This window comes from Eleutherodactylus coqui, chromosome 4 (assembly GCF_035609145.1).
Source record: "Eleutherodactylus coqui strain aEleCoq1 chromosome 4, aEleCoq1.hap1, whole genome shotgun sequence".
Taxonomy (NCBI): Eukaryota; Metazoa; Chordata; class Amphibia; order Anura; family Eleutherodactylidae; genus Eleutherodactylus; species Eleutherodactylus coqui.
Genome location: NC_089840.1, coordinates 57,698,219 through 57,721,947, shown reverse-complemented (window position 1 = coordinate 57,721,947; position 23,729 = coordinate 57,698,219). Strand labels below are relative to the sequence as shown.

At 43.5% G+C, this 23,729-nt stretch overlaps 1 protein-coding gene across 3 annotated transcripts in view; it reads right to left on the bottom strand.

Moving 5' to 3' along the window:
* Positions 1–23,729, bottom strand: part of LOC136625369 (uncharacterized) — a 58,244-nt gene that overhangs the window by 25,925 nt on the left and 8,590 nt on the right. For all 3 annotated transcript variants that reach the window (XR_010792539.1, XM_066599499.1, XM_066599500.1), the window contains exons 5-13: positions 18,804–18,932; positions 17,336–17,559; positions 14,593–14,683; positions 11,623–11,697; positions 4,791–4,930; positions 4,494–4,647; positions 3,148–3,223; positions 2,810–2,899; positions 2,315–2,405 (exon numbers count right to left, since the gene is read on the bottom strand). Coding sequence is in view for 2 of the 3 variants with exons in the window: in XM_066599499.1 (XP_066455596.1) it covers positions 2,315–2,405; positions 2,810–2,899; positions 3,148–3,223; positions 4,494–4,647; positions 4,791–4,930; positions 11,623–11,697; positions 14,593–14,683; positions 17,336–17,559; positions 18,804–18,932 (1,070 nt within the window). In the remaining variant the exon portion in view is untranslated. The remainder of the gene's footprint in view (positions 1–2,314; positions 2,406–2,809; positions 2,900–3,147; positions 3,224–4,493; positions 4,648–4,790; positions 4,931–11,622; positions 11,698–14,592; positions 14,684–17,335; positions 17,560–18,803; positions 18,933–23,729) is intronic.

Below are 23,729 nucleotides of genomic sequence, written 5' to 3'. Positions count from 1 at the left end.
GGGATGCGGTTGCACCCAGGCCCATGAGCCTTAGGGGGCCCATAAGGCCTCTCTTCTCCATAAAGGGAGCCCAGTATTATGAATAAAGCATTGGGTGCCCTGTTATAGGTTTTGCATTGGGGCCCAAAAGCTTCAAGCAACACCTTTGCCATGACCAGAGGGTAGTTTTAACCAGCTGGTTACACAGGAGTGCTAATTAGGTAAAAAAAAGTGTATAATCACTCTCTGTAGTACATTAGCCATAGACATACGATACTGTGCTATTACTTTTGGACTTGGTGCCTCCTGCAAGCATACATTTATGATCTTCAATTGTGTTAACAGTAAACACTCTTCAGACAGTGACATAACACTTCTGTATCCAGCGAGTATGACTAAACAGCAGGACTCTATTAGGAATTGGAGAGAAAACACTGATCTATTTTGTATATTAGTTGTCCAATCCATTTGGTTCTGTTTTAAAAGAAGAAGCGTAATGTATCAGGAATGTATGAGAAAGAATACTCCATTGTCCTATTAATTGAATTAATGAATTAATGCATACTAAAAAGTGAGAGTAGTACTGAAGGAGAAACTGCAAAAGTGTAGAAGGAGATCTTCTAAAGGCTCATATATATGATCCACGTGGTACTGATCTGTAATACATTGCCTATATAATTCTGTAGGCCCATACTGTACCTCTGGGTGCCATAGATTTTACATAGATGTAAACACAATGTTTTATTTCTTGTGGATTCAGTTAGAATTGGCATATATAGTATAGATCTACTCTTCCCTACCTACAGAGGCGTAACTATTGGGGATACAAATGGTGCGGTTACAGCCTTAGGGCTCCCATAAGGTGTCTATGCTCCATATGGGGAGACTAGTACTATAAATGTATCATTATAGTTGGATGCCTTGTGTAGGGGTGCACTGCAAAGAGTGGCCTGTAGGAGGCAACAGACAGTCAGTCTGGTGCCTGAGACAAGAGGAAAAACACCCCATAGGTATGGTATGGAATGAAGCTGTATGTCACAGAGGTTGTTAGCTTCTGTGATGTAGATCGGTCCAATATTACTCCAGGCCAGATCTTCCACCTGAACCAGCAAGCTATGTAAAGGTACAGGTGGAACTAAGGAGGAGGTTTGTGTGTCTGGGAGAACCAGACTTGTGTTGTGACCAGACTTCTGGTTAACCTGACTCCTGTTGTAAACAGAGAGAGATGCTGTGACCAGGCGGAGAGCTCCGTTGTTCCGGCGGGACGCTTGGGAGCTCTGGCCCTGGGATTGAGGTCTGGAGAGAGACCTGGACGTGCAAAAAGACTGTTCGTGTGCCTCAGGAAGGTTGGGGTGAAGCCTTCCTGAGGGAAAACAGAGTGAGTCCTGAAGACAACTGTATGAAGCTGCCCTGGAGAGTGGATGAGAACCACAGTTAGACTGTTTATTGAAACTAATGAAAAAGGACTTTTAAGTTGATTTACTTGTATAAAGTGCTGTGCTGAAGCAAGCTGATATTGCTCCTCCTGTGGACTGCGGAGGGTTAAATTGAAAGGACTTTTGCAAACTTTATCATTTCTTTGGAGACCCAGTCGTTTATGTTCTGCTAAAACTTATAAGAATAAACTAACAAAGAAGTAAAAGTGACCATTAGGCGTACTCATTAACCTCCGTGCTGCTACACTTGCTACAGATTTTGCATTCGGGCCCAGCAGCTCCTAGTGACGCTATCTGACTACAAACAGTACTAACAGAGGCACCGTATGGCAGCACATGCAAGGCCTATGAGTTCTTGAGCCCTTAAATTAATAAGCTGGTCATAAACAGGCAGATAGCTTACTGATTGAGGGTATGGTGGGCATTGACACATCTGCTTGCCTAATGATAACATTGCTTTGCCGAGTGATACACGTCATTATTCTATTTTCTGTGCCAAAAACGATATTCAGGCAGAATGCGGGACGGACCGGTAGGTTTTAATATGTCAAACAGAGACCGCTTTGGTCAGCTACACTTTTCTCTCCTTCCAGAATGATGTAAAGCAACAGAAACCATGTCAAATGAAGAACAAAGTGATCTCCGGTGACACATTATAGCCTCTGGTTCCATTCAACACCCTTTTTGATGATTAAAAGGAATTCTGAGACGGAAACCCCTAGTGTACAGAAAAACGCTGTGTGACAAGAGTCTTAGCTGTAACCCAGTTTTAGCCTGTCATAGAACAAGAAGGTTTATTCCAAGGCAATTTGAAGGCGAATAACTTAGTTCATCCAAAAGCTTCAAATTCAGAAAAAAATATGTTGTAATTGCACACATTTCAGTTTTGTCTTCCAAACCTGCTTAAGATGATTTTCAAGAGCAGCTTTATCCTCTTCATATTTTCTTCTAGTTTCTGCCAGAATTCGATTGAGTCTTTCTTCCTGTTGCCTATATTACACATACCATATGCACAAAAAGGTTAGTTCAAAATTAGTTCAAGTGCTCAGTTTTCTCTGGTACTCCCATTGAAATGAATGGGCCGATGGTTCACATGCTCAACCGCCACTCTATTCATCCAGGGAACTTTGGGACTCCTGTTCCCTGGATGTATGAGGCAGTCGAACCTCATCGATCAGCTAGTAATCTCCTATGCTATCGATAGGGGATAAATGGTTTTCGTGGGACAGCCAATTAAATCTGAAAATTACATTTCTAATATCACATATGTAATGTAATTTTATGTAAAATCTGTTTTATAAAATATATTTGTGAAATTATAGTTTTTATCGCATCCATGTTATACAGAATAAGGATTTTATGTAAATATATTTGTAAGAAAGTGCATTTTTCACCTCTTTTGCTCTTCTTCTTGCTGACGTCGCTTCTGTTCTTCTCTCCGTTCTTTTTCAGCCATCTGCATTTTTAAGTTTTCCCGTTCTTCTCTGCCATTATACAAATAGTGAGAGACATTAAGTCAACAGCGCTGACATTTATATGACTAATAGGAAGACTTATGGTGCATTCTCCTTGTCCTTTGCCTGAGATATTATTGTGTCTCCTGATAACACGTCTGAAGATCATGTTATTTTCAGCTCTTATGGCTTTTTTTTGTATCAAGCTCATTCTAATGGAAACATTTAATCTTACAGAGAGGATTTCATTTGTTTGAAACTTAATTTTAAAAATGTACCTTGCTTGTCTTCTATCTTGTGGTCTTGTTCTTGGGTACGTTGTCATTTTGGTAACGTAACTCCAATGTGGCGTAGCTTAAAAATACAAATGCCATCATATTAGAAGTTATTTTAGAAAATTTCAAAATGTCAGCTGAAAAGTTTTAGCCATTAGTGAGTAGCCCATAGTATAATTTTGTTAGCCTATTTTCTTCCAATGTGCCCTAATATACTTTTTTTTAAAAATAGTCCTGCTTATGTCCACCATCATAATTGAAAAAAATTACTGTCCGCAGGAGTACCTCTGCTGAACACATGCCCCATGATACCTTGCCCACTTGGCACAGATAGAGATGTGGCCAGGTCATAAGTTTCAAAAGCTCTAGTTAAATAAATTGGGATCAAGATATTGGAGAGCCACAGAGGTTCACAGGAGAGGCTGCAGACTGTGCATGTGCAGCAGCAGATATGGGTCGGGAAGGGTATCGCTTCTCCTCACTCGCCTTCTGAGTGAGGAGTCTTATAAGGCCATTCATGCTCCGAAAAATATGCAAATCGGGCAGATGGAACAATACCTCTACAGTGCCACCTATTGGAAGGCAGCATTCCTGCAAGTCAATGTCAGACTCTTTAGACAAGCCTTATAACAATGACTGGGAATTGAAAACCAAGACAGAATTCCATACACAGGCAGCTGTTTTGGAGTTTTAGCCTCTCAAAGGGGACAACCTCACTACTTGCACAAAGCCAGGTCCAGAGTCAGAGGGGAACAAGAGTACACAAACCGGGGACAAACAGTAACTAGCAATAAATAAAAGATGGGAATACACTGAAGACAGGAGCCAGACAACAGCAGGTAAACTGAGACAGATGCAGCAAAGGAATTCTTCATCCCTGCGGGGAATAAAGAATTCCCTACCACAGCTGTCACAGATGACAACTGCGGTAGAGGATCCAGCTGCTGGCACCCCCCACAGATGTGACAGATGCAGCAGGGAATTCTTTATTCCCAGCGGGGATTAAGAAAACATCTGCCGCATGTGGCAGATGTGTTCTTCATCCTCGCGGGGGACATGGCATTGGCGGACAGGTAAGTATATTTTTATATATTTATTTTTACAGTAAAATTCTTGTTTTTCAGGGAACGGCTTATATGTAAGCCACGGCTCCATTGAAGACAATGCGTGCATTCCCTATGGTGCATGCATGTCCTATCTTTGCAGGCGCACGCCTGTAAAACATGGATATGTGAACACACCATAGGGAATGCATTGGTTCTAATAGACGCATGTTTTTGTGCGCGCGTATGCACGCACAAAAACACGCTCGTGTGAAGCCACCCTTTACCAGGATATCTTTCACAGACCTTGAGTTGGATCATGAACTGGAAACTGATTCCGGCCTCCCTTGTTCAACGAAGTGTAGAGATCTTGATAAAAGTGCTTGTTTATTACAGTCTGGAATTCCGGAACAGATAAAGTCACCCCTGCTGTCTTTAGTACATCTTGCATGTCGCTTTGCTAAAGGAAGAGAAACACAGTATTAAAATTCTCATGAATATTTTCCTACAGATTTGACCTCACAGATATAATCTAAGACAATAGACCTGGGGACTGACGGCATATATGGCTATTCATACATATCAATATTATTCAATACTTACTGTGGTTGAGCCACTGAGATGTCTTTGGAGTAATATGAGGAATGCTAAACCAAAAGCTGGTAGACAGTTAAACTCTGGCTCATCGAGTCCCAAGATATACTGATCCCACATGTAGAGCAATGTAGTTATATTCAGATAGCCTGCAGCATGAGATGATATCAATGTCTTAATAATGAACAGTGGGTAAACCCGTCATCCATCGGCAACAGAAAATACATAATATAATGAAACTTAACTAAGGCTACATTCACATGGCGTCTTCACCTCCATTCTGGGGTTGTGTTTCAGGGCTAGTTGACTACACTATTCTGTCCAGCCAAAATGCTGGAACTGAATGGAAAGTTGTTGAAGTGGAGAACAAAGTTTACAGCTTTGATCTCTGTTTTACGAATAGCAGTCTATGGAGCTCCCCAAGGTTCAATCTGGATGACATTTTCAGCGATCCAGATGGTGTACCTGAACTGGGGTAAAGACTAGAGATGAGCGAGCACCAAAATGCTCGGGTGCTCGTTACTCGAGACGAACTTTTCGCGATGCTCGAGGGTTCGTTTCGAGTAACGAACCCCATTGAAGTCAATGGGCGACCCGAGCATTTTTGTATATCGCCGATGCTCGCTAAGGTTTTCGTTTGTGAAAATCTGGGCAATTCAAGAAAGTGATGGGAACGACACAGCAACGGATAGGGCAGGCGAGGGGCTACATGTTGGGCTGCATCTCAAGTTCCCAGGTCCCACTATTAAGCCACAATAGCGGCAAGAGTGGGCCCCCCCCAACAACTTTTACTTCTGAAAAGCCCTCATTAGCAATGGATACCTTAGCTAAGCACCACACTACCTCCAACAAAGCACAATCACTGCCTGCATGACACTCCGCTGCCACTTCTCCTGGGTTACATGCTGCCCAACCCCCCCTGCACGACCCAGTGTCCACAGCGCACACCAAATTGTCCCTGCGCAGCCTTCAGCTGCCCTCATGCCATGCCACACTCATGTCTATTTATAAGTGCGTCTGCCAGAGGAACCGCAGGCACACACTGCAGAGGGTTGGCACGGCTAGGCAGCGACCCTCTTTAAAAGGGGCGGGGCGATAGCCCACAATGCTGTACAGAAGCAATGAGAAATCCAATCCTGTGCCACCTCCATCTGGAGCTGCACACGTGGGCATAGCAATGGGGAACCTATGTGCCACACACTATTCATTCTGTCAAGGTGTCTGCATGCCCCAGTCAGAACGCGTTTTTTTATAACTAGTCACAGGCAGGTACAACTGGGAATCCCCAACTCCGCAATGGGAATTCCGTGTGCACCCACAGCATGGGTGGCTCCCTGAAACCCACCCGCTGTACATAAATATATCCCATTGCAGTGCCCTGGAAAGCAGAGCTAACGTCAGATGAAATGCAGGTGGGCTTCGGCCCACACTGCATGCCCCAGTCAGACTGGGGTTCTTTAGAAGTGGACACAGATGCATTTAAAACTCCCTGTGGACCCACAGCATGGGTGGCTCCCTGGAACCCACCGGCGGTACATAAAAATATCCCATTGCATTGCCCATCACAGCTGAGGTAATATAATGTCATGTTTAATGCAGGTGGGCTTCGGCCCACACTGCATGCCCCAGTCAGACTGGGGTTCTTTAGAAGTGGACACATGTAGTTACAACTCCCTGTGGACCCACAGCATGGGTGGGTGCCAGGAAGCCACCGGCAGTACATAAATATATCCCATTGCATTGCCCATCACAGCTGAGGTAATAATGTCATGTTTAATGCAGGTGGGCTTCGGCCCACACTGCATGCCCCAGTCAGACTGGGGTTCTTTAGAAGTGGACACAGATGCATTTACAACTCCCTGTTGACCCACAGCATGGGTGGCTCCCTGGAACCCACCGGCAGTACATAAAAATATCCCATTGCATTGCCCATCACAGCTGAGGTAACGTCAGCTGTAATGGAGGTGGGCTAAAAATTAATTTGATTACACTGTAGGCGAGGGCCCCCAAAAATTGGTGTATCAACAGTACTAATGTACCTCAGAAAAATTGCCCATGCCCAACCAAGAGGGCAGGTGAAAGCCATTAATCGCTTTGGTTAATGTGGCTTAATTGGTAACTAGGCCAGGAGGCAGCCCAGTTAAAATAAAAATTGGTTGAGGTGAAAGTTTCAACGCTTTAATGAGCATTGAAACGTATAAAAATTGTTTAGAAAAATTATATGATTGAGCCTTGTGGGCCTAAGAAAAATTGCCCGTTCGGCGTGATTATGTGAGGTTTCAGGAGGAGGAGCAGGCGGAGGAGGAGGAATATTATACACAGATTGATGAAGCGAAAAGGTCCCCGTTTTTGATGGTGATAGAGAACGATGCTTCCATCCGCGGGTGCAGCCTACGTATTGCTTAGGTATCGCTGCTGTCCGCTGGTGGAGAAGAGAAGTCTGGGGAAATCCAGGCTTTGTTCATCTTGATGAGTGTTAGCCTGTCGGCACTGTCGGTTGACAGGCGGGTACGCTTATCTGTGATGATTCCCCCAGCCGCACTAAACACCCACCAAGACGCTAGCCGCAGGACAAGCAAGCACCTCCAGGGCATACAGCGCGAGTTCAGGCCACATGTCCAGCTTCGACACCCAGTAGTTGTAGGGGGCAGAGGCGTCACGGAGGACGGTCGTGCGATCGGCTACGTACTCCCTCACCATCCTTTTACAGTGCTCCCGCCGACTCAGCCGTGACTGGGGAGCGGTGACACAGTCTTGCTGGGGAGCCATAAAGCAGTCAAGGGCCTTAAAGAGTGTTGCCCTGCCTGTGCTGTACATGCTGCCTGATCTCCGCGCCTCCCCTGCTACCTGGCCATCGGAACTGCGTCTTCGGCCACTAGCGCTGTCGTATGGGAATTTTACCATCAGTTTGTCCGCCAGGGTCCTGTGGTATAGCAACACTCTCGAACCCCTTTCCTCTTCGGGTATGAGAGTGGAAAGGTTCTCCTTATACCGTGGGTCGAGCAGTGTGTACACCCAGTAATCCGTAGTGGCCAGAATGCGTGTAACGCGAGGGTCACGAGAAAGGCATCCTAACATGAAGTCAGCCATGTGTGCCAGGGTACCTGTACGCAACACATGGCTGTCCTCACTAGGAAGATCACTTTCAGGATCATCCTCCTCCTCCTTCTCCTCAGGCCATACACGCTGAAAGGATGACAGGCCAGCAGCATGTGTACCCTCACCAGTGGGCCAAGCTGTCTTTTCCCCCTCCTCCTCATCTTCCTCCTCCTCCTCCTCCTCACCGCGCTGAGATATAGACAGGAGGGTGCTCTGACTATCCAGCGACATACTGTCTTCCCCCGACTCTGTTTCCGAGCGCAAAGTGTCTGCCTTTATGGTTTGCAGGGAACTTCTCAAGAGGCATAGCAGAGGAATGGTGACGCTAATGATTGCAGCATCGCCGCTCACCACCTGGGTAGACTCCTCAAACTTTCCAAGGACCTCGAACACGCTAATACTCGAACGAGTATCAAGTTCGGACGAGTACGTTCGCTCATCTCTAGTAAAGACGCTATGGGATTGTAGACTAAGGTTAAACTCATTTTGCTCCCCCTGCTTTTTGCTCTTCTCTTTTGTAACATTAGAGGGTCACTTTATATGTCTGAGATAAAGTGTCCTTTAGCTATTTTTAGTATTCTACATATGAAGTCATTTTAGCCAGAGACCAATGAAATGTTGTCTTGTGCCCTTTCCTTCATTTACCATGAAAATCAGGTTCTAATGAAAGTCAGACAGGACAATGAGTGTACTAATGTAATCATAATTTAATGATGCCTCCTTCAGACAAATATAGTTCGTCATGGATTTCTGAGTTGTCTGCATGAATACCCAGCATTCGTGGCAAACCTAATAATTTTCTATTAGTGTTCATACATAATATATACATATGTGCACATTTTTTCCTATGATCAGAATGAATCTGGAAAAAAGTCAAATACTGGGTATCTCCAGGAAGATGACTTTGACTGTTGATGACCATGGGAGTAGTGTTTCTCTAGAATGTCCTCTCTATTTGGAACTTGGGGCTTCTCAATGTTTATTGCTTATCTCATTGTATGTAAGGATATACACACTGCAGATATACATACCATATATTATGGTATCCTTGGAGAAAGAGGGGCTTAACCCTCCCTAGAAAAACTGAATTGTTAGCAAACAAGGAAGAAATTGGCCCGAGGGTGATAAAAAGGGAACCTGGTAGGGAACCATTCTGTCTTCATGGTAAAACCCCAAACCATATTATATTGTCCAAAGTAACCTTTGCTATGGGCTTAAACATAGTGGCTACTGTGGCTATACATCTTAGATAGCTGTCAGCTAAATGCTTATTCGACTGCCAGCTAGCTCTCCCGGCCCCTTCATACAAATGTACACTCTACTTACTGAGGCCTCGGTCAGACGACCGGTTTTTGCCGCGATTTGCGGATGCGCATGCGATCTACGCATATATAGAACCATTGCTTCGCAATGGGATTGGTCGCATGGCCGCTTTTTATGCGGATGTCCGATAAATTATAGGACACGAGGAATTGCAGATCGCGCCTATCTGCGTTCTGTGATTCCTTGTGTTCTATATATGCTCTCAATGGGGCCGGCGGTAGCAGCGCCGACCCCATTGAGAACATATACTATAAAGATCATTCTCCTCTGCCACAGCTGTAACAGCTGTGGCAGAGGAGAACGATGTTCGCCCATTGAATTTAATGGAGCCGGCAATACAGCCGACTCCATTGAAAGCAATGGGCTGCCGGCGAGCGCGGGATGAATTTTCGGGAAGGGCTTAAAAATATAAGCCCTTCCCTGAAAATCATCCTAAAATGTGTTTAAAAAAATAAATAAATATATTATATATATATATATATATATATATATATATATATATATATATACATACATACATACATACATACATACATACATACATACATACACACACTCACCTTGTCCCTACAGCCGGAGTTCAGCCACGGCCGGCCGGCAGTTCTCCTGAACTGCTCTGTGTAGTATTCAGCAGGCGGGAATTTAAAATCTCTGCCTGCTGAATGGGCTGCCTCTGATTGGTCACAGCCCTCACCAATCAGAGGCAGCTCTCACTCACCCATTCATGAATTCATGAATGGGTGAGTGAGTGCTGCCTCTGGTTGGCTCAGCGCAAGGACCAATCAGGGGCAGCTCTCAGCTATTGAATGACAGCTGAGAGCTGCCCCTGATTGGTCCCTGCGCTCAGCCAATCAGAGGCAGCACTCACTCACCCATTCATGAATTCATAAATGGGTGAGTGAGAGCTGTCTCTGATTGGTGAGGGCTGTGACCAATCAGAGGCAGCCCATTCAGCAGGCGGGGATTTTAAATCCCCACCTGCTGAATACTACACAGAGCAGTTCAGGAGAACTGCCGGCCGGCCGCGGCTGAACTCCGGCTGCAGGGACAAGGTGAGTATATATATATATTTTTCTTTTTACACATTTTTGGATGTTTTTCAGGGAAGGGCTTATATTTTTAAGCCCTTCCCGAAAATTCATGCCGCACTTGCCGGCAGCCCATTGCTTTCAATGGAGCTGGCTGTATTGCCGGCTCCATTGAATTTCAATGGGTGGACAGCGCTCCTTTGATCGTGCCTGTTTCGCCAAAAACGCTGTTAGCTGCAGATTTTTTGACGAATCGTCGGCCCGGTCACGCAATTTGCGGATGCGCATCCGTCATGCGATCCGCAAATCGCGGCAAAAAACAGTCGTCTGACCAAGGCCTCAGCCTGCATGTGGGAAAGAGGAGTGAAGCCCCATTTACACGCAAAGATGATCGCTCAAAATTCGTTCAAAAGATAGGATGATTGACAGTTTGAGTGATCAGCAGCTTATTAGCTTCATTTGCATGTAAATGAGCCTCCCTGAGCTGTATGCAGAAAACAGCAGATGGTCTGTTCTCTGCATACAGCCCCATTGTTCTCCCACGGGACTGCAGCTGAATACAATGTTATCAGCGCTCCAGTGGAGAATCACTGCCTGTGGTCTCTGCTATCAGCTTTCCGACAAACTCAACTAAAAATCATCGATCGGCGAAAAGCAAATGATGGTAGCATTTACATGCAACGATGTCGCTCAAAAGATATAGTTTAAGCGAATTTTGAGCGATAATCGTCCTGTGTAAATGGGGCCTAAGCTGCTTTCAGACATCTCTGGTAGTGGCTTATCAACCCATGCTGAAATGCAACTGCCTGATCCTTCTGTTCTCCAGCATCTGCCACCAGTGAAGTCAGGAGACCCCCATGCACATTAAATGGTCAGCCAATCACACCAAAATTGGCAGCTTCTCCAACATTAATCTGTTGGAAACGACCAGCTTTAGGTTTGTTATGAATGGTTAGGTAATACAAGGACTGGAGAAGGACACCAAGAACTGTTTGTGCTTAAGTAATTCATTATTAGAGATGAGCGAGCACGCTCGGTTAAGACAGATACTCGAGCAAGCATCGCTCTTCTCGAGTATCTGCATACTCATCCAAGCAAATGCGGGGGGGAGAGGGGGGGGGGCGGCGGGGGTCAGCGGGGGTGAGCGGCGGGGAGAGAGAGAGAGGGAGAAATCTCTCTCACTCTCCTCCCCGCTCACCCCTGCTTCCCCCTGCTGCCCCCTGTCACCCCCCCTGCATTTGCTAGGACGAGTATGCAGATACCCGAGAAGAGCGATGCTTGCTCGAGTATCTGCCTTAACCGATCGTGCTCGCTCATCTCTATTCATTATCTTGCACTGACTAAAATTGACTAAATTGGTCTATCAAACATTTATAGGAAAGTATTTGTACCAACAAAGAAGACCTGGAAGATGGGATGCAGCATCCTCTGTAGGCCAACTGTCAAGGCATCTTCTGGATTTCTAGCTGTTTCATAAAGAAATGGATAAAGCTGAACTGTCGTAATTTGTTAATTTACTCTGTGTATCAAAAAAGGATAATCATTGAAAAAAATGTATTAAGAGTAACAAATATATGAAACGTTTTAATGTGCGCCAATAAAATGGGGATCGGATTACCAGAAATTAATTTTTCATATTTTTTATAATACTTCTAAACCCATGTCAGCAGTATGTAACTCATGAGGCTTATCCGAATCGGCATGGAATCTGTATGGCGCAGCTTATCTTGGCAGCGGTCAAGCTTGCCAATCTGAATTTTGATTTTTTTCTGGACGACTTTTTCAAAAATCACAGACAGCCAACATGTTTGTTATGGAGAAATAGGAAAACGGTAATAAAGGAAAAAATGAAAAATAGCCGTGTCCTCAAGAGGTTTAAGGCTCATTACAGATTCAGACAGAGAGAAACTGTTCAATGAAAGGAGGAAGCCAGGGAACGTATCTACAGGTGACCACATCACCGAGTTCCTGCTATTTGATTAGTGTCTATAAATATCATGCTCCTGCAAGTAAGGATTACTACAAGAGTCACCTGAATTCAAAGAGAAGTAAATAGAAATTACTGTCAAATTGAACTTTATACTAATATACGAAATTTAAGTTGAAGTCGTAATAGTAAAGAGGTTGTAACTAGAGATGAGCGAGCGTACTCGGAAAAGCACTACTCGCTCGAGTAATTTGCTTTATCCGAGTATTGCTGTGCTCGTCCCTGAAGATTCGGGTGCCGCTGCGGCTGACAGGTGAGTCGCACCGGGGAGCAGGGGAGAGCGGACGGGAGAGAGGGAGAGAAAGATCTCCCCTCCGTTCCTCCCCGCTCTCCCCCGCAGCTCCCCGCTCCGTGCCGGCACCCGAATCTTCAGGGACGAGCACAGCGATACTCGGATAAAGCAAATTACTCGAGCGAGTAGTGCTTTTCCGAGTACGCTCGCTCATCTCTAGTTGTAACCCTTTAATGGACTGTGTGAATTGTGGACTTGAATACTAATGAGTGAACTTTTGAAAAGTTTACTTCTACCGGTTCACTGAACTTTTGCAAAAAGTTCGGCTCAGCCCAAATTAGTTTGAACCGAACCAGAAGCTCACTAAAAGCCAAATGGTGTGTGCACATGTCCATGTTGTACAGGCATGTGCCTGTAAAGATAGGACATGCGTGCACCACAGGGAATGCACGCATTGCCTTCAATGGAGCCGCGGCTGCTGCCAGGGGCTCCATTGAAAGCAATGGTCTGCTGGCACCCCTGAATTGTTTTTCAGGAAAGGGCTTTACATATAAGCTCTTCCCTGAAAAACAAGAATTTTAGTGTAAAAAAAACACACAAAAAAATGTACCTGTCCGCCGCTGCTATGTCCTTCATCCCCATGAGCAAAAAGAATTCCCTGATGCACCTGCCACATCTGTGACAGATGCAGCAAAGAAATTCTTCATCTCTGTGGGGAATAAAGAATTCCCTACCACAGCTGTCACAGATGACAGCTGTGGTAGGGGATCCAGCTGCTGGCATCCTGTAGTTGTTTTTCAGGGAAGGGCTTTAAATATAAGCCTTTCCCTTAAAAACAAGAAAAAATGGTGATTAAAATAAAAAAAATAGAATACTCACCTTTCTTCAGCTGCCGGGCTCAGCCTCGTCCAGACGGCTCTTCTTCCTGCACTGCTCTCAGTAGTATTCAGCAGGCGGGGATTTAAAATCCCCCCCTGCTGAATGGGCTGCCTCTGATTGGCTGAGCGCTGTGACCAATCAGAGGCAGCTCTCAGATATTGAATGACAGCTGAAAGATGCCTCTGATTGGTCCCTGCGCTCAGCCAATCAGAGGCAGCACTCACCCATTCATGAATTCATGAGTATTCTTTTTTTATTATCTTAATCACCATTTTTTCTTGTTTTTCAGTGAAGGGCTTATATTTAAAGCCCTTCCCTGAAAAAACAATTAGAGGATGCCAGCAGCTGGATGCCATACCGCAGCTGTCATCTGTGACAGCTGTGGTAGGGAATTCTTTATTCCCCGCAGGAATGAAGAATTCCTTTGCTGCCTCTGTCACAGATGTGGCAAGTGCAGCAGGGAATTCTTTTTCCTCGTGGGGATGAAGGAAACATCTGCCGCATACGGCAGATGTGTCCTTCACCCTGGCGGGGACACGGCAACGGCGGACAGATAAGTATTTTGATTTTTTTGTTTTTTTTTACACTAAAATTCTTGTTTTTCAGGGAGGGGCTTATATTGAAGGCAATACATGGACCTTCATACACGCTTGTTTTTGCATATACATAGGTGCGCACCTATATACGCACAAAAACACGCTCGTATGAAGGCACCCTTGGACAGTGTTATACACCAGTATTCAGGGCCTGCATTGAATAAATTGAACCAGTAGAACTGTGTTTTAGGTACAAATTTTTTAAAAGCTCAGTTTCAATTCATGCCAAACAAAACTTTTCACAAAGTTTGACCCGCAGTAGGGTTCCACTGGTTAGTTTGCTCAACACTAGACTTGCACTGGGATAAAAGGGACCATTCTCTGCACAAATGCAAGCATTGATACTGTGAACCCTGGATGCATGAAACCTGACCCCTTGAGGAATCGTGAAGTGGCGTACAGTCCTCCAGGCCAATAAAAGTCTGTAAATTTCTGCAACTCTTCAATTATTCCTTCGTTCAAGTAAAAATTCGCTATCAGGTGTGAGAGAAACCAGCAAGCTATTATACCTCTTTCAGAGACTGTAACCAATATGACTGTGTATCATTTAAAGTCATAATAACCACAAAGAATACAATGACTATTAAGTGAGAATAAATATTTCCTGTTTGCAAATTAGCAACGATTAACAAAAACCATTTGTGGAGAAACATTAATGGAATCTCACCTTCAGATGCATAGATAGTTTGGATGGTTTGTGCTAGCCTTTGGTCCAGAGTTTTTAATGATAAAGACATTTTTTGAAATGTTCCACTTTCCTAGTTTAAATACATAAACAAGATGGTACTGTATACATTTTATTCAGCCTCCTGCCTCCAATCCAGTTTCTGACATCATTCTTAATGAAACAGCCCATCTGTATGCACCATCTGAACAGGTCAAAATAATGGCCCACAGCAATCATCCAATGTAACTATAACAGATCCCACCATGCATGCTCACTCTTTTAAGCCATTTTCACACAAGCACATTTATGCACCTGTAATGCGGACGAATGTCTCGCCCCGGGTCTACTGATCTGAACTCAGTGCGTGACGTTCGGGTCAGTAGACCTGCGGTTGGGCCAGCAACAGTCATCTATAATACAGGTACATAAATGTGCAGGTAAGGCTCTCATATGAAACTGACCTTAGGGTGTCCATCATCATACACAGGCTTTGACATTCCTGTATGAATCCAAACAATGAAGTAATACATGTGGAGGGCATTTTCAAAGAAAAACATGTTTTATGTGTTGTTTTTCTAACAAAAAGATTAAAAGTTGAAATCTGCCACTTAAAAGCTTTAAATATTTAATTAAATATTGGAACAGCGACTGTGAATTCCAGTCTACATTTTACTATTAGATTAGGTCTGCAGTCACCGCAAGCCTGCTGGCATTGAACAGTTTGATAAATCATTGCCGCGTGTTACAGTCTCTGAGGGAAATGAAAAGGAATTCATTACTTTAATCTGGTTACAATATTGTATTTTGTAAATTAAAGTAGACATTGTTTATTTTGAACAAGCAGGTAAAAGGCCGAATTTTTATTGATATTTCATGTTTCTAAAGGAGAATATTTTATTGAAATACATTTTTTGGACAGGTGAAAAATAAGAACTTCTTGCACAACCCCTCTGTGGAGCTTTTCACTTGAAAGCTAACATTTACTAACAAGTAGAGACGAGCAAACGTACTCGTTTAGGGCGATTTCGCACTTGAGCACCGCTTTTTTCGAGTAACTGACTACTCAGGCGAAAAGATTCGGGGGGCGCCGGGGGGCGGCGTGGTGGAGCGGGGAGTAGCAGTGGGGAACAGGGGGGAGCTCTCTCTCTCCTCCCCACTCCCCTCTGCTCACCCCCGGCGCCCCCGAATCTTTTCACCCAAGTAGTCAGTTACTCGAAAAAAGCAGTGCTCGAGTGCGAAATTGCCCTAAACGAGTATGTTCGCTCATCTCTACTAACAAGAAGTTATTGTTCACATCTTTTTGAGTCACATCTGAGTCTTTCTCAAGTTCAGTGAATAAAAACTTTTTGGTATTTACTGCAAGTTCATTAGAGATGAGCGAGACTACTCAGTAAGGCAGTTACTCGGGCGAGCATCACTGTTCTCGAGTAACTACTTAGTGATCCAACCAGGCTCGGGTGGGCTATGGGGGTGAGCGGGGGGGGGGGGGGGAGTGGAGTGGGGGGAAGAGAGAGAGATCTCTCTCACTCTTCCCCCCGCTGCGGCTCTGCTTCCCCCGCAGCCCACCCGAGCTTGCTCGGATCACTAAGCAGTTACTCGAGAAGAGTGATGGTTGCTCGAGTAACTGTCTTACCGAGTAGGCTCGCTCATCTCTAAAGTTCATCTATTGCCATGTTCAGATGATGCTATAGGGCAAAAGCCTGTCACTGGCTTTACTATTGGATTGTGAATGCTGAAAAAAGAGTTAGGTGGAGCACCCTTTGTGATGGTGTTTCTTGGCTGTCTAGGGATGATATATTTGTGGTTAATGTGCATGTAGGGAGTTGCTGCCAGCCAAGCTTGTATATAACAGGTCAAGCAACGTATGGTAAGAAGATAAAAATCTGGCACAACTCTCCAAAAAGAAGTGTCTAATGGGAAGTTGTTCTCATTAATTGCAATGTGACAGATACAGCGGAACTGTCATCCAGTCACGGTCACTGTTTCTACAGGCCTGCTAGCTTATGCTACTTCACATAATGCTTTTGGTGCCTCCACTACGCATCACATGACTTAAATAGCATTGAGATGGAAACTTGGACAGAACAATAGCCATGAAATGAAGACCACCTTAGTTTCCATTTCGCAAGGCTTCCATCACTGTCATTTTTTTTAGCTGGATAGAAAAGTGTCCTTCAGTGTGCTTTTCTATCTAGTTAAAAAGACTGACAGGGATGGAAACCTTGTGAAACAGAAACCAAAATGGTCTAATTTTCACATATTAATGGCTATGTTTCTGTCCAGGTTTCCATCTCGGTGCTGTTTTAGGTATGTGAAACAGAACACTCTGATGGAGACTAGGGGCGCAGACAAAAACGCAACGTTAAAGTAGCCTTACACTATACTTGCCACCTCTCCCCTCTCACAATGTAGTGCAAGAGATTGTCTGCTTAAATCAGTACTGATGCTACAGAGATCACAGGAAGTTCGACCTCAGACACACTGATAGCGTGTACTGCCCTGTTTTGGTAAGATATTAAAGTTATTTTAGTTATATCAATATCCCCCTCTCAGCAGGGAGGAAGTAAAGGGCTGTAGTAATTTCAGTCTCTTTCTACTGTGTTCTATACTACAAAGGCCAAAATTACAGACATCTTCATTCATTTCTAGAAAAGAGAAAATAGACATTTACCCATAACAAGCCACGGTTAGTATATTGCAAGCTGTAATATGTGATAATTGATATAATCAGAATCAAAATTACCTCTGGGTGCTCATTCATAAGCATGATGGTTGGTTGGGAGTCAATGAAGGTGATATATTCCTCAACCAATAGAGTAGATAATGAATCTAGGGATGTACTAGGTTTGGATGTTGCAAAGACTGTCTGTGCTAAAGGCACAAGTAAAAGATAGTCCTTATCTAAAAGGCTGATCTTGGCACGTTTATGAAGATAGGACATCACATTCCGCATACATCTTGCAATGCCTAGAAATACAACAAAATGAAAGTAAAGGAACATGTATACAGTATAATAACTAATATACAGCGTGCCTGTGATATCACTATGTGCTGGGGTCCATCATATGTCAATCTAAGTCAAGTCTGTCATAAGAAATACATAGAAATGGTTGTCTGGTTTAGAAAGTTAGTTTTATAATTCCCTGTTAGACAATTATGAGCTGATAAAGGGAGGGGGCCCTGTTCAGAAACCCAGTCAATTACCCAAGGTCATTGGCTATGAAGAGTGTCTTCTGGTTGACTTGTTAAATTGTTGCATTAAATTATTTTAATGGGTATTGGGTATCGTGTAATACTTTGTCTCTTCTGTGATGGGATTAGATTAAATGGGTTTTCCTTGACTTAACTATTCACGGAATAGGTCATCAATAGTTGATCCATGTGGGTTCGCTGCTTGGGATTCCCACTGATAAGCTGTTTAGTTGGCCCACTGTCAGTATGGAATTCAATAGGAGCTGGACCTGCAATACCAGCCTGGGCTGCTGCACATGTTGGTCTGCTTTGGCCACAGTTACAACTCAGCTGGCCCAATATCAGCTGATCAGTCTGGACCCTAAGTAGTGACCCCACTGATCAACTATTGCTGTCCTATCCTGAGGATAGGTCATCAATACTAATGTCCCGGACAACCCTTTTAAAAATTATCTCTTGATCCTAGCAGCATGTTAACCTGTTATCTACTTTACCTTGGTGGACCCTACTAACAAAAAGAGATTGCCCAAAGTGACCCAAATTTAGGTGTCCCGATTGTGAATTTACATGGCATGCAAAGATGTTCCATTAAAAGCATTTTCCCAGTGTTTTTAAAAAAGTGTCTAAGGGCAGGCAATGGGATAAATTAAAAAAGTTAGCACCCCCCTTCCCCTTCTTCCCCAATCCAACGCTGCTGTTCTGGTCTCCCACAACTCCCAGAAGCTCCTGCCGTAGTCATATGCCATTCATCATTCACTGGACCATTGCAGCTAAACACTGGCCTTAGCGGTCATATGCCGTTCATGCACATATGACCACTACAACTAGTGACTGGCTGCATAAGCTTCCTGCACTGGAGTGATAGGACCAGGGCAGCTCCACAGAACATGGGTGCCAATTAACACATAAGTATTGCTTAATTTTTTTTGTTATTTTAGCCCTTTCTACCCTTAGACACTTTTTTGAACTCCTATAAAACCCCTTTAACATCTGTCCCAAGGCCTTTATACAACACTTACCTTTTTTATCTTTTAGGTTTTGAAATGTTTGTTCCTTTGATAGCAGAACCTCGCAATACAGAGCTATCTCTCGGTCTAGTACAGATCTGGCCTTGTTCATGGATACTCGCGTCAGATACTCCATGCGAGCTGTAAAAATAGCGCAGTTAATTAACTAATATTGGTACAAATGATGACTTTTTCAGTGTCTTAAAGGTGTTTTATTAGGATACACTTTTATCACTTATCCATAGGATCGGTAAGTGCCTCACTGCTGAGACCCCCACTGTTCCCAACAACTGTGGATCCATGTCCCCCTTTTTTCGTCACCCATAGTTGTGTCAGAGTGAATGGAGTTGTGGCAGTGTGTTCCCATGGGAAACCTTCTCCCGTGGAGCAAAGAACCTGGACAAATAATGTAAGGCCATTACACCAAGATACAAGGGCCCACTACAAAGACATTAGAAGCCTCGTATTTTCGGTGGGGAAGGCATGATCTAACCACTGAGTCCAGACTCTCAGGAATTTAGATGTTAACTTCTCATTATTCAAGTATCAAACCAATTCAACCGTCTTTTTACCTCAGAAAAGTCCAATGACGCTTTTCACCATGTTTGAGCAATGACCTGTTTGATAGCAAGTACAAAAGAAGAACAGCAATTGCTGAGAGTCTAGAGAAATATTGACAATTCACTTATTTAAAAGGTTTTTCAGTATATTGCAACCTGTTGCTAAACAGATAAGTGAGTAAACTCTAATCCATAGACTTTTTACGTGAGGGCAGGACCACCAAATGTTGTGCATGTCACCAGGAGATTGACAACCATGGAAGCAACTTGAGGGATAACCAGCTACCCCATGGGCTAATCTAGTGGGAGCCAAGTACCAATGAAGTAGGACTTTCAAAGAGGTCTATAACAGTAATATACTACAACTTTTGTTAAAAAATTTTGAGTATGGTAGGAGGAATGAACCAAACTGGAGTATGTTTGAGAAATGAGGCCCCTGGCATGCAGGTATTTCAGGCAGAATATCTCAAAGCGAGTAAGAGTCAGTGGAAAGTTAGTATTTTAAAGGAAAAGAGATATGAAATGTTAACGTTGTAAGTATCGAAAAAGGTCTGAGGAAAGCAAATCATATTTTCTTTAAAGTATAGAAAAGAAAGAGGTGCCTTCCAAAGAAAGTAAAAGATATAGTTTAGAGCTGCAAGCTCTCTTAACAGGTATGTTTTAATAAATAATATTGTTCTCCCCATAAAATAACAATGCGATCTGCAGAAACTGTAGGGCAAGTGTTAGAATAGCTAAAGAAAAGTCAAAGATGCTATAGGACGTTTACAGGTTGAAAATGGTGAATTGGTTAAAATTAACTTTTAAATTCCTATTTTGTATCTGTTTTCTCTCAGAAAGTAGATGTAACATCAACTGATCTTCCCTTTGCTATTGGGGAAATAAAAGAATGCAGGCTATCTATAAACAGAGAGATGGTGAGGGAACACTTAGCTAACTTAAATGAATTCAAGTCTCAAGGTCCAGATGAATTACATCCTAGGATACTAAAGGAAGCAGCAGAGGTAATTGCTGAACCACTCGCCATAATTTCTGAAAATTCCTGGTGAACTGGAGAAGTCCCAGAAGATTGGAGAAGGGCAAATGTTGTTCCTATCTTCAAAAAAAAGGGAAGGAGGTGGACCCAGGAGACTACAGGCCTGTGAGCCTGACTTCTATACCGGGAAAGATCTTTGAACAAATTATTAAAGAGCATGTATGCAAGTACTCGGATGAGAATAAAGTAATTAATTAGAGCCAGCATGGGTTTGTAATGAACAAGTCATGCCAGACTAATATAATTTCCTTCTATAACAGAATCACAAACTGGGTTGATCAGGCAAATATGGAAGACATAGTATATTTTGACTTTAGTAAAGTATTTGACAAAGTATCACATGCCATCCTTATTGAAAAAAATGACCAAATATGAGATTGACAAGTTAGGTGGATTCACAACTGGCTGAGTGATCATACTCGAAGAGTGGTCATAAATGACTGTACAGATGGTCCCCGACTTGCGAACAGGTTCCGTTCCAGGAGCCTGTTTGCAAGTCGATTTGTTCGCAAGTCGAACAAATGGTTGTATGGAGCGGGATCACGGGTGGATCCCGTTCCATAGAACGTCGGGTGTGGCTGTTCTTACAGCGGGCACCCGGCGGCAGCAGTTCCGACGAGCCGCACCGCTCGTCTGAACTGTTAACACTTTAAATACAGCTCTGACAGCGGTACTTAAAGTGTTAACAGTTCTGACGAGCGGCGCGGCTCGTCGGAACTGCTGCCGCCGGGTGCCCGCTGTAAGAAACAGCCTGCACCCGACGTTCAGGGGGCTGTACAGCGTCCCACGATGAGATCGCGGGACGCTGTGTGGTTGCTAGGCAGCCGGGGACCTCCTGAAAGGCCCCAGGGCTGCCTATGCAGAGTGCCCATCAAGCGCACGGCTTGATAGGCGCTCTGCATAGACAGCCCTAGGGCCTTTCAGAAGGCCCCCGGCTGCCTAGCAGCTGCGATCTGACCGGACAGGGTTCTATCAGGCTTGATAGAAGCCTGCCCGGTCCCTGCACAGTATGATGTAATGCCATAGCATTACATCATACTGTGCTGTACAGATAGTTCGTATCTAGCGAAATTCGTAACTCGAATGTTCGCAAGTCGGGGACTATCTGTACATCAAACTGGACGAATATCTCAAGTGGGGTACCTGGGCCCAGTGTTGTTCAATATTTTTATAAATGATCTGGAGTAGAGAATTGAGGGGAAACTGATCAAATTTACCAATGACACAGAGCTAGCAGGGATAGTTAACAATTGAGAAGAGAGAGAGGATTCAAAAAGATCCAGACAAGTTTGAACAGTGGGCAGAGACTAACAGAATGGTATTTAACAGAGAGCAATGCAAAGTCCTACATCTGAGCAAGAAAAATGGAAAAAAGAACATACAGTAATTGGAGGAAGTGGTCTAAGCAGCAGCTCATATGAAAAAGACTTTGGTATGCTTGTAAATCACATACTGAACATGAGGCAACAGTGTGAGGTAGAAACAGAAAAGGCAAACACAATTCTGGGATGTATTAAGAAAGCGTAGAGTCTACATTATGTGAGATAATTATTCCCCTCTACTCTTCCTTGGTCAGACCTCATCTGGAATACTGTGTCCAATTAAAAAAAAGACATTGACAAACTGGAGTAAGTTCAGTAAAGAGCTAACAGGATGGTGAGTGGTCTGAAAATCATGTCCTATGAGGAATATTTAGCTTGCAAAAAAAAGGGTTGAATGGAGAATTAATAGCTTGACAGAGGCTTTGATTTGGCCGAAACGTCGCTGTTTTTATGGAGAGATAATAAGAGGCACCTTATGGTGCTGACTGCTTTTTAAAAAATCCCTGTGTGCTGCTCTGCAGTGGGATTTGGAGACCTACTAGCTGTCTAAGAATATCAAAATCACAGTGTAGAGGAATCAGCCCTATTCTCATTTGCACAAGAAAAGACGAGAAGCAATGGGATGAAACAGAAAGGGAGGAGACACTAATTAGATATTAGAAAAAACTTTCTGACAGCAAGGGGGATCAATGTGTGGAACAGGTTACCACGGGAGGTGGTGAGTTGTCCTTCAATGGAAGTGTTCAAACAGAGGCTGGACAAATATCTGTCTGGGATGATTTAGTGAATCCTGCACTGAGCAGGGGGTTGGACCCAATGACCATGGAGGTCCCTTCCAACTCTACCATTCTATGATTCTATGATCCTATTCTATGATTCTATTAATTTTGGAGCTTCTATTCTTGGAACTCTATATTGAGCCATTCCTCCATTATTCATCCTGCATATATATGCATAAATTGACACCTAGACAACAGCATTAACCTTGTAAAAAGGATGTGTTTCTACATACACTGATTGGACCGTATCAACGGGCTAAAAAATGAAAACTGCTTTAATTTTAATATAACCAAAGCTATTGTCAGTTTTCTTCCTCCATACAATGGGAGAAAGAGCCATCCAATAACCTGTCCAGGATAGAAGCTTGAATATAAACCAGCAGAGCATTGTACGTTCCTTGAACCCTTTATATAGGTCACAGTACAATGGATCTGTATTAAATTTATACCACTGCTCCATTGATTTCCATGGCACTGCTAGTGACAGCTTAGCACTTGAACATGGCTATCTCTGGCAGTCTCATTGAAATGAATGCTCAACAGGCACTCCATTTTTTCAAAGACTTCAGGTATGCCTGTTCTCTTGATTGGTGGGGGGTCACAGTGGTCAGACCCTCACCAATTAGTTATTCCCAATTCTATGCATAGGAAATAACTTAATTTGGTGGGACAAACCCTTTAAATAGAAAGACTGTTTAAAGAAGTGAAGAACAAATATGTGAATAATGAAATTGTAGCCACGATCTTCATGTATTCCTTGAAAAAATAAAATACAGGGTTGCTGTTTGCCCGCACAACTCTTCTGTCCGATACACTTCTTGTGCCCAACAGTATGTTAAATACAAGGAATGACGGGCACCAGTAAATAATAGTAAGAGGTAGAAGGTTAGTGCATTAAATGCCACACATCAGTAATAGTATGTACCAAGAAACAAAAAGTGGTGTATATAGTAAGTAAAAAAGCGCACAAAAATTATTTCCAAAATGCAATACATATAGATATATGTTAGAGGCACTCAAGTTACACCTGTGCGTTAAGGGATTAAGAGAACTTGGGGGAACCCCAAGATAAACTTTTGCACCCGGGCCAATAAGCGTTTAGCTACGACCTCGATTAGAAGTATGCACAAAGAAAACAAAATAACTTTTGTCTCTTGCTATAGGAAAACCACAATATGTTAAGCAACTGTTTATGGTGGGTAACTTCACCACTGTAGTATAGGCTATGTACAATATTCTTT